The sequence below is a fragment of the Pygoscelis adeliae genome, unplaced genomic scaffold, assembly GCF_000699105.1.
Source record: "Pygoscelis adeliae isolate BGI_AS28 unplaced genomic scaffold, ASM69910v1 Scaffold27, whole genome shotgun sequence".
NCBI lineage: Eukaryota > Metazoa > Chordata > Aves > Sphenisciformes > Spheniscidae > Pygoscelis > Pygoscelis adeliae.
Window position 1 is genome coordinate 9,585,605 of NW_008825410.1, and position 11,561 is coordinate 9,597,165.

The 11,561-nt window shown below is 36.1% G+C and overlaps 1 protein-coding gene across 1 annotated transcript in view; it reads right to left on the minus strand.

Moving 5' to 3' along the window:
* PRTFDC1 (phosphoribosyl transferase domain containing 1) overlaps positions 1 to 11,561 on the minus strand; it is a 56,385-nt gene that overhangs the window by 36,545 nt on the left and 8,279 nt on the right. The window contains exons 3-4 of the mRNA XM_009330615.1: positions 7,612 to 7,718; positions 4,442 to 4,625 (exon numbers count right to left, since the gene is read on the minus strand). Of these exons, the coding sequence (XP_009328890.1) occupies positions 4,442 to 4,625; positions 7,612 to 7,718 (291 nt within the window). The remainder of the gene's footprint in view (positions 1 to 4,441; positions 4,626 to 7,611; positions 7,719 to 11,561) is intronic.

Consider the following 11,561-nt stretch of genomic DNA (forward strand, 5'->3'; position numbering starts at 1 on the left):
CTTCCCTCTGGATTCTTCCCAATTAGTTCTTTAATCTGCTAAAGTTATCAATGTCACAAACATATTAAAGAATTTCTGGATCCATGTTTCTTACCTCTCCTGCTGGTGTCATATTCTCCTTGGATGACATTCCCAAGCCCAACTTCTTCCTCCATTACTTTTCATCCTTGACTTCAACCTATCATGTTTCTGAAAATAATTTTGAATTCTTCTATCAATCTGAAACTCTCACCTCTTTTCAATTTCAGAGCTCTGATTCCCTGTGGAGGAGCGATCACTCAGGAAAAAATGCAGTATGGTGAAAATTGAATATATTAGATTTTATTCATCCAGTTTTAAAGTCTCTGCAGTCAATTCCACTGTTCCTAACTTATGTTACATTAAAATCCAATGTCTTAGAACTTAATACCTAAGAAGCTGATGAATTCTATCAGTTCTTACATCAGTATTTCCAGAATACATTGTTTTCCCCTAAAACTTGGCAGGCAGCTTTCCATTTCATGTGAGGACTATTCTAGTGCTTCCTTGTCTACCCACTATACTTACTGCCTCACATGTCTTGAGTTCATTCAAAAAAGTGTATGTTTTCTCCTCTCTGCCTCTTAAAACTCAGAGCTGCTGCTTCTCATTCAAATTTCAATCATTGGATTTTATTTTCCTCTCCATCTACTTCCTGACGCTTACACTTAAGTCTACATGATACTTCCATATCTGTTTATTTCTGAAATCATATTTTCTAACTCTCACCTTGGTGCTTTCTTTTACTTTGCCTGCTGTGCTAGAAGCTTGTAAAGTCACCATACAGTCTCTAATCAAATCCCCACTTAAACAATCTCCTTATTTTGAGCTCATTTAAATACACAAAATTAAAATGAGAACAAGTATATTGTATCACCTGTAAGTCTACAAGAAACAGCATTCTCCAAAGAGTTTATTGTATTTCTATGGAGGAAAACTACCCATGTATCTTCCACTCACCATACTTTTCATTATTATTTTTAATATCATTCTTACTGATTAAGAAGCCTTCAAAATCTGAGTTATAACAATGTTATCAAGTGTTTCTTTGTAAATTGTATATTTATGGATTTACAGATATAAACTTCGTTTACAGTTAAGCACACCTAATTTTTTATTTATTCATCTCTACGTAAGCCTTTAAGTTTCTGTCCACAAGTATAAACGTCTTAATTTTCTCTACTGTATCATTTTAGCATTCTACTGAAAAAAAACCCTAAACAAATGGAAAAACATAGTTCAATTTCTAGAGGAAGTAAAAACATGCTTTCAGACAAGGCTGTACCTCCAGTTTCAGTTGCAGGAATTCTATTAAAGGTCTAAGAATTAATACTGATGTCTGTAGAGTATAAACAGTATAACCACATTATTTTTAAGCTATGGTTTCCTAAGTTGGATTCCACTTTGTTTCCTCTGAAAATAATAAACAAATGGTATTTTCCCACTTTACCTGTATATATACTAAATTCAGTAATCTGACATGCCAATTTGAGGTAATTAAACTAAGACACCATTTGAAAAACACAGGTTTTCTCATAAAAATGTCCAGGCTTAGGCACATAGGTCAAACACTTTGCAAACCAGATAAAACCATCCTGATTCTGGAAGTACAAACAGCCCCTCAACTCATTAATATCCAGAGAATCTAAATGTACTATGCTTCATTTAAAACTCAATTCATTTGTATGAAGAAGTCTAAAAAAGAATTTACATGCCCAGCTTTCAGCTACTTAATACGAAAGCAGATCTTAACATCTTAATTAAGTGTCTAAATTCTGGAATATGATGACAGGTTTGAAAAACAAAGAGCCATGTAAAGCTGGTCATATTTGCAATCTCCTTTTACTTGAAAGGTAATCATGTCCATATGCCAGACATCAAAATACATTTTCTGCTGATACTTTGCAGTTAAGATGCACTTTCACTGATGCCAAGATCTGACTTCGGGTCATAATTACAGCCCATTTTTGCTACATGATTAAACCAAGAAATCCCACTTTAAATTGCAACCTCTAAAAATCGACTAACCTTTCAGAACTGAAGTTGGAATGAGACAATTCAAAAATCCCATGAGTTTGAGCTGAAATTAGTTGTTGGATTTAAACAGCTGGAGGGGGGAAGGGAGACATATCTGAAGGAAGTATACTGAGAGCAGCAGGACTCCCTTTAGGAGAGAAACAGAGAACAGTTAGTAGAAGGAAGCAGGATAAATAATGTGAGAACAGTGTCTATAAAATGAAAAAGGGATAAAAAGAGAGAAAAATAGGTTGAGAGCAGTAGTAAGTATTAATAGAAAGTGGAACAGAAAAGGCAAAGGGAAGCAAAGAAGTCTTACTTCTAAAACTGTAATTATTTGCCTCTGATTAAAGTGTAAAACATTGTGAGAGGTATGTTATTACAGGATAAACAACTGACATGGAGGATTTGGGAGTCTCATATAAGGCTGGGACAAAGGGTCACTCAAACGAGTGACAGCTAGTTCCTCAAGTGTTCTGACCACGGCTATGTTGACAAGGGTACGTTCTCTAAAAATTGTAACTGGACAGGACACGACGACAACTCAAAACACAAAGGATGGCAGGTAGTGGTACTGGTAATTTAGTCAGCATTACATTTATGCATATCTCATGGAATGAATCTACCAATATTAATGTCATTTCAAATTTATACTGCAGCGTCAGCCAGCTTCTCACGTCCAGGAAGATATCAAGCACTGTTCCAAGCACTAAATCAAGCATAGCTTCAGGCTCTAAATACATGACACCTGTTTGGAAGCACTTATAAGAAAAAAAGGATTTATTTTCCAAAAACTAGATGCAAGCACTAGTTCTAGGAAAGGCACTACCTTCCTGCTAAAGCATTAGGCTAAGATCCAAAACATGCACAGCCACTAAATGCTAGGATCATCTAGGATTTAGCCTTCATAATTGCATCCTTGCGTAACAAAATCTGTATTGCAGTTTCAGTTTGATATAACATGCTTTTATTTTATTTCCTAAGCTATGATGTGAAGATTTCCACACTTTTGCAGTGTACATCTCCTGCCACTCATTGCTTATGGGTTAGTATGGCTAATAAGAGTTGACTGGTCACCAAGGAAAGAAATTTTAGAGCCAGGGTATCTTCATACTGGAGAAGACATAACCCAACAGGAAAAGCATGTGCATTACCTATATGCCAGGTGCAAAATAAAAACCAATTTAAGTAATTCCACTATTCACCAAGCAGTGTTATTGAAGTGCTATCATTACTACACCAAAAAATACGAGTATAATTTCCATGTGCCTTTATGTGAGACAAACATTATATTTTACTTTATTAATTAGTTCTTCAATACTGCTAAATAGCTAGAAAATGTATAATATTAGTATTGCCCTTGTCCTTCATAGACCTGACTAATTCTTGAAAGAGAAGTCCTAGGACCAAATCCTAACCAAATGGCTACAAAAGGCTCTCATCCACTTCTCTCCCATGATGGAAAAAATTCAGGCTGGATTTGTGAAAGTTAGGAAAAGTTTATGGTCACTGGGGTCAGAGCAAAATGCCAACCAACCTCTGACTGTGGAAAGGATGTAGAGTTATTGTGGGAACTACTAGACTCAGCAAGTTGCATTCGTGCTCAGAGAGAAACTGTATTATCACTCCATTTATTTAGTGTACTTCCTCAGCCATTTCTAGGACAATTTACTTCTAGAAATGCTCCCTTACTATGCAGTGTGAACTACAAGGTGGAATACAAATGTATAGCTTATGCAAATAGAAATTGTAATCACGCGTTCTAAAAAAAGGCCGGTCATCTCACTATCATTGCCTCACTGAAACAAATGAATCATTATTGCATAATTTCCTCTGAAGATAACAGGAAGTCTTGATCAACACTGGATTTGGTTCAATGGCTTATTTCGTTTTCTTATAAAACACTATCATCATCTAGTGGTATATTTTGCTACTATGCAAACTGCATGTTATGAAGATGAAAGCATTTCATTTATTTAGCATTAAACATTTAGAGTAAGACATAGATTTATCATCTTGCAGTTATGGCAAACTATGTGGGGTGGGGGTGGAAAATGGAGTAACATGAAATAAACTTGACAGAACTGTTGAGGATTTTGAGAACAAACAACATGCTGACATTTTACTTGACAGAAACTTGAATAATTTTCTGTCCAAAAGTGAAGACAGATTAAATAAAAAAATACAGCTTGAGGACGCTTCATATCCTCATTCATAGTATCCATAAAGTATAAAGGGACATGAGCAAATATTTTGAAAGAAAACCTCACATGTTTTTCAAACAAAAATATTTTTCACACTGTTTTTCTTATAATTTGGGAAAAAAATTTAGACTTCCCATTTACAAAAGTCCACTATTTATTATGAACATAAAACCAGAATCTACATAAATAAGTTGTTGACTTACGTGGTAACTTTTCAGTCTAACAAAATCGACTTTCATGGAGATGAACCTTTCTGAATTTCTGCTGAGATTTTTAATGTGCTCCACAAGGTCAGCACAGAACTTGTAGCCGCCTTTGAGGACACAGAGAACCACAATATCATTGTCTCCAATGTCTTGCATAATATCTTTGGCCAATCGTTCTGTCCTGGGGCAAAAAAATTAAGGATAAAATAACATTAGATGCAGATTCTCTAAGTTCATGGTATGCTTTCCATGCCGTCACAAAGAAACACTAAGGCGAATATATCGCTTGACTGACAGTCTGTTTAAGTGTCTTGACTTGACTGGGTTTGGATCAAGTTCCCAGTAGGCAGATACAGAGTGATGGATGCAAGATGCAAAGCATGTGAATCAAACTGGTTAACCTTAAATGCATAAATTCCCCAGTTATAGAAAAGGGAGTAACACATCTCAGCATTGAATTCATAAGCATTTCAGAGACTTTGGAGTAAAGAATGCAACTTAGCCTTCAATTTTACCTCACAGAAACATCAATATAAAATATTCCTGTACAATCCCCTAACTTCTGTTAGTTACTACCCAAGAACAATAAATTAAGTGAAAGATAGGGAAGAGAATTATTAGAAATACATCACACTGGTAGGCTTTGTAAGACACTACCCCTACAATTTTAATAAAAATATACACAAATACCAGAAAGAAATATAGCATCCATCAAAATTTTATAAAGAGTGCACATTATCGCTATTTCACACAGCAAAAAAAGAAGAGTGCAAAGAGCTTAAGTGACTTGTTCAAGCTCACACACATGAGAATAATCAAGGTTATGCTCCAATTAACCCAGAACTGCAGGGTTCCCATATCTGTCTTCTCTTTGACAATTCTGCATTGCAAACACAATGTGGCAGATGATTGAAACCAAACATACACATTTCTGCCATAGAATGGTACATAAATTTTCAAGATAAAAATATTAAACATGAATGCTTATCTTAAGTAGCTTTGATTTCTAAAGAACAAGGTAGATGGCATTTCTAGACCTAAAACAGGGTATCAGGTCATTTCTAGATATAAAGCAGGTATCAACAGAAAACTGAACGATGTCATTTGATGTTTTGAGGAACAACAGCTCAGTGCATTATTTTCTGTAAACACTTCTGCTGGAAAGTTCTTTGATAGCTCTCTGAATTAGATTAGTAGTTTCAATGAGAGTGGACTTCTTGACAGGATGCAATTTATTAAATAATCCTATAACTTATCCCATGTCTTTCGTGATTGCATTTTTCATCTTTTTTTTTTCTCTACCCACTGTAACATGGAAATCCACTCGCCACTACATAAATACACTGAACTTTAGTGAAATCTACATGTGCGCATGTACCAGAGAAGAATAAACCCTAAACTGAAGATAATATACTAGTTACAAGCAAAAGCTGTCACTTCATTTTCAAATCTTTTTGTATTTGTAATGCTCAGGTAAATTCCATATAGCTGCAATTAGTATTTTTTAGATTTGAAAAACAGAAGATATCATTAGATTACCTTGTTTGACCTCAAATATATAATTCCTTTTACTGATGTAAGAATGAAGATTATTAAAAGACTTTCACTTACTTTGCTGAAGATTGGTAAAATAGTCTTTTATCATCTTTTATCAAGTCTGAGAATCACGGGGAAAACCTCTCGTCAAGAAGAAACATTTCTCTGGTGATTTTCATTTTTTTATATTCTTCCTCAGATTGTTTGAGGAGCTGAATTTTCCAAAAATTCCAAAGACCATTTTGTATTTTAAAAGAGTATGCACTCCAGCATAGACAAAAATGTATTAATTTCAATTTCTAAATAAAAACATACCAGTTCTTTAACCTGTATTTAATTGTTACCAACTGACAAGAAAATTTTCTCAAGTGCTGAGCCTTCTTCCTGCATAAAAATTTTGCATGATCACAATATATTCAGTTCTGTGTCCTTTTCCATTAGAACAGAATCAGTCTTTTCTGCTGGAGTAAGAAAAAACAGTGGAGTTCATTCTGCTGTACAAAAAAACCACTGCAGTTCAATGCTTACTTCAAACAAATTTATACTGAATTCTATGAGAACTGAAGTTGTAACATATTTATTTAAAAAAAAAGAGGAGTTAAAAGTCAGTTGACCCTAACCAAAAGAGATTAAAAATTCAACACAATGGTAACTGAAAAGGCAATGAAGGAAAGCTTGTGTTTAAAAACAAATACAGGAGTCATAACTCTTCCTTATGACGGATGTTTACAATCTTCTTTCACGGAGTTCCAACAATTTCAGTACTTGCAACTGGCTGTTTAAATGTGGTAGGTAGAAAGCTGCAGGCTGAAAATGTCCCATGAAATTCCATTCAGATGTTCCCAATAAATACACTGTCGAAAATTACCATTTCCATTTTGTAACTTTTTCATGAGATTTTTAACAGCATGTCAAAATAGTAACTGAGCACGAACAGAGCTGGACTACCACAAATACCAAAGCACCATCAAATGCCTACACTGAGAGCATATGGGAACTACTACAAGGTAAGGAATGAGGGGTGATCAAGCTTTCCCACTGCCACCCTCCAAACCTAGCATCTGGACCCGAACACTCCACGACAAGCTCTTTCGTTGTGCTGAATGGCAGAAGACAGTGGTGCAGTTGGGAACCATTAGGTTAATCGGCATTAATGATTTGTACTACAGAGTTGCCAAAGTTGTACGTAATTAAATGTAGTCTCTTCTCCTTTTTGTATTGAAAACACAGGATGGTTAGAGTGCAAGTGGGACATTCAAGTATAACTATACACAAAGCTTTGTACTTGCCCTTTCACCTTCAGTTCAGCTCTCTTGTAATTTACATACCAATGCCAATTTCACTACATGATCCCACTTCTTTTTGTGGGACCCCTGTCTCATTCAATGCCCAAATCAGAAATTAGGTGAAAGAAATTAGACAGGGAGTTGCAAAGGCAACTACAAGTCTAGCAATTCCTAAACTTCAAGCATTTTTTTACTTTCCAAATTAAATAAAGTATTTTTATAATTGCTAATATAACATTTTAGGACAAATGTTATATACACGCTGTCTGTGGATGACAGGCTTTATAAAAAAGAATAATACTACTGACCAAAGAATTTATTTAGTAACATTCAAACTACACATACCTGTCAACAATAATGCCGTGAGGTATGAGCACATATTCCAGATCTCCGTAGTAGTGTTGAGGATAAGTGAACAAATCCAGACTGTATCCGGGCCAATTGTCTGAAATCTGAATATCAAACAGTACTGTTAAGAATGCTTCATGGTGTTTGACAATATGTAGCTGATATAAAATCAGTGTTCTAGTACACTCTATTGGCTGAATTAATTGTATGACATACTCTCTTCCAGTTATAATTTACTATTTCACTTTTCCTATTAATTATTTTGCTTCTCAGTGCATCTCAGAAATCAAATGCTACAGTTTTTTCCCCACAGAATGTGGGAAACTTCACCTGAAATTACAAACAACTAGATAGAAAGACAAAACATTTAATACTAAACTGGTGGCAAGTCTAAGTTTCTTACTACTTTCAAACTTGAAATGCAAATGTAAGATTACCAGTAGGAAGGGATACTCCAGTGGGAGATTCAGACAGTGGGATTAAAAGTCATAAAATCATACATTAAAATTGTACATTTCTGGTTTAGTTGTATTTTAAGGTTGCATATAAATAAATAAATATTCTACAGATTAAACAGCACACAGGGAGAATAAATTATGTGGTTCATGGACAGTAAAGGAGGTTGTAGCGAGGTGGGTGTCGGTCTCTTCTCCCAAGTAACTGGCGAAAGGACGAGAGGAAATGGCCTCAAGTTGCGCCAGGGGAGGTTTAGATTGGATGTGAGGAAAAATTTCTTTACTGAAAGAGTGGTTAAACATTGGCACAGGCTGCCCAGGGAAGTGGTTGAGTCACCATCCCTGGAAATATTTAAAAGACGTGTAGATGAGGCGCTTAGGGAGATGGTTTAGTGGGCATGGTGGTGTTGGGTCGACAGTTGGACTCGATGATCTTAGAGGTCTTTTCCAACCTTAATGATTCTATGATTCTATGATTCTACCTGTAGAAATCAGTGGAAGACTGTACTTCTTGCCAAAGGTGAGGTTCTTAATTTAGATAAGTCATCAAAGATAAGTTATTACAAAATGTTTGCATCTTACCTCAGTATCAGCTAGTCTGTAAATCCACACATTTATAGAAAAAATATTTTACAGACATTAGTTTAATAAGTGTCAGAATACAACAATTAGGACATCCCACAGCATACAATGGCAGTAGAGATCAAGTAGGGCAAAAGTCAGCTAACAGGTAAAGGCTTCAGGAAGCTATGAAGATGCAAAGTCATCAGCACAAGAACTAAACAAACTCCAAACCAACAATTTTCACAATTCCTTATGAAAGACAAGACCTGCAGGTTCACAAGGTATCTTGGAACCATTACAAAGCTTTGCTTCAATATTGTTTCAGGATAAAAAGCAACACCTAATAAGTTTTCTTTACAATCATGTTCCTCAAGTCACATATTGTCTTTCTTCTTTCTACATCTTGGCCACATGAACCTTAAGTAGAAGGATAAATAGTGAGAAATTTGCCTTTGTGAACTGCATGTCTTAATGGTATTTCTGCCTAATATAGCCTTGAAAGGACCATCACTGAAAATAACTTCTGCTTACGATTTCATGTAGTAGAACAATAAACCACGTCTCAAAAATATCTAGGCTAACATAACTTATGTGATGTTGAGCTGTTCCTCCACATCTGGTCTTCTTGAACTTAGGCGTAGCCCTGCCTCATGCTGTACTGAAGCAGTGTTCTGCCTCATGGATTTTTGTTTGGTTGGGGCTTTTTTGCATATTCATTGACAGCTACAGACACCTCGACTGTGGTGTTTTCTTAACTCTGTTCAACAGGTATCAAAAAAAGTTATTTGTTGGTAACTGCTACTGAACATTTGCCCATGAAGAGCATGACTCGGAGATCACTGGAAGCAATGAAAGCTTCTCCCCTGACTTACACAAGCCTTGAAACTACACAAAAGAAAAAAGTTACTTAGTTATGTTCCTCACTTCCGTAGAAACAGGACATTATAAATATCCTCCTTGGCGAGGTTTTTAATTAGAGGCAAATCTTGCTCCAAAACACTGCTGCGGAAGGCCTAGGAAGCCTATTTTCCCACTTTCATTTTCAGTACATAGGGGCTGACACTTTTTAAACATTTTGTAGCAATGAACTGTCTGGCATGATTTTGTTCAAAAGCATTTTAACATAAAATGAAACAATTTCAGATAGTGCTTTAAATTGCGTAAGTACTATAAACACCCACTAAGAACCCTTGTCAGTATTGCTTACTTATGCGTTCTCGTCAAATGGCATGTTTTTAGTGTGATGCAGAAGATCAAACTAAATGGATGGAAACTGCTTCAGAACTCATACAAACCAATAGCTTTTACTTAGGTTAAAATAAATGCTTTATGAAACAGGATCAGGATGAAATTTTCATTTTCCTATCTATCCTTCTGGTCCTTCTGGTTCTCTTGAATAAAAGAACATAAACTGCATCACTTTGCAATAATATAGAAGTTCTCATTTACAAGTGCTCACTGGCATTTGACAAATAAGATTAAATTCACGTGTACCTTCTAATTAATTATTTTTCTAATATAATAAGCCTATTTCATATTCTTCTTTCTTTTAAACAGGCACTTCCCAACAATAAGGCTTAGAAATTCTCATTTACCCTAAAGCTATTCACAGTGTTATGCCATAGGACAATTTTCAAGTAACTGTAAATTTTTATGAGTATGCTGCTTGTGAATTAAAAAAAAAAAAGTTATTATCCTCAGTTTAATAGCTAAGCATCAAAAAATATCTGCCCCAAATTAAACTCAAGTTCTATTTACTTCCAGCTTTAGCCCTTGAAAATACGAAGGAAATATTTGTGATTGTTTCAATAAAAAGACAGTATTCAACTGGATAAATAAATATATATACTAAATACATTGGTACACAAGTGTGTAAAAAAAGTCCTACAGTGAAAGAAAGAGCTATTTTTGAAGTTCAGGCTTGGCATGTTCAAGCAGCCTAGCAGAAATTCTTCAGTACGTCTTTAAAAAGTTGATGTAAATATATACAAAAAGGAATACAAATACATGGCAATACCCAAAAGCATTCCTTTGAGGCATAAGAGAGAAGGTGGAGACATTCAATTGCAACACCTTTGGAAGAACATTGCTAGTTTTGTTGTCTGGCGAAGTGGGTACACATGAAGTTTGAGCACAGTACTCACTTCAAAGCAACAACGATCTGGATTCCGCTTTGGTATAAAATAAGGGAGAGAGCATCAAGCAAAGTCCAGCTTTTATAAACTTAAATCGTACCGCACTGGCCTTACTTTTGCTTGGTTTTTTTGGGGGGCTTGGCGAGCACATGCACACATTTGTGGGTAGCAAGCAGAAGAAATGAAAACAGTACAGCAGAACATGGTTACGAGCATTCATCTCCTCTTTTGCAATATCCTCCTGTTGCTTTGGCACTAAACACAGTCACCCACTTTAAAAATGTCATTTATTACACAGGTGTCAGGAGAGGTGGTTGATGCATGCTGGTTTCAGACAGCGCTCGAACATACAGCAGTGCATTTCTTTGGAAGGGGGATGGAGGGGACACTGGCGTGGACAGGGTGTAACCGCTGCCTACACAGAGCCCTCAGCTCCGGGCCATGATCTGGGCAGCTGTCTGCAACTCAGTTAAAATCCCAATGCCACAATAAAATAAGAACATGCCGAAGGTGGTGGCAGTGATGGTATTTGCTTCACAGGAGAATCTGGTTTGTCCCTCAGACTGAGCATAGTCGTTCATTTTTGCATAATTTACTCAGCCGCACAGGTACTCAAAACTCACTGTCGAAGTTTGGGCTTTTTCCCACCACAGAAAAATAAGGGGCAGCCTAACAGCGTGCTTTTAAACGCTCCCAGATCCTCAAAGGCCTCTGAGCATTTCGGTGGGAGCCAGACGCATCGGGATCCCTGGGGATCCTGATCTCAATTACACAAACAACCTGGTGCAACGCA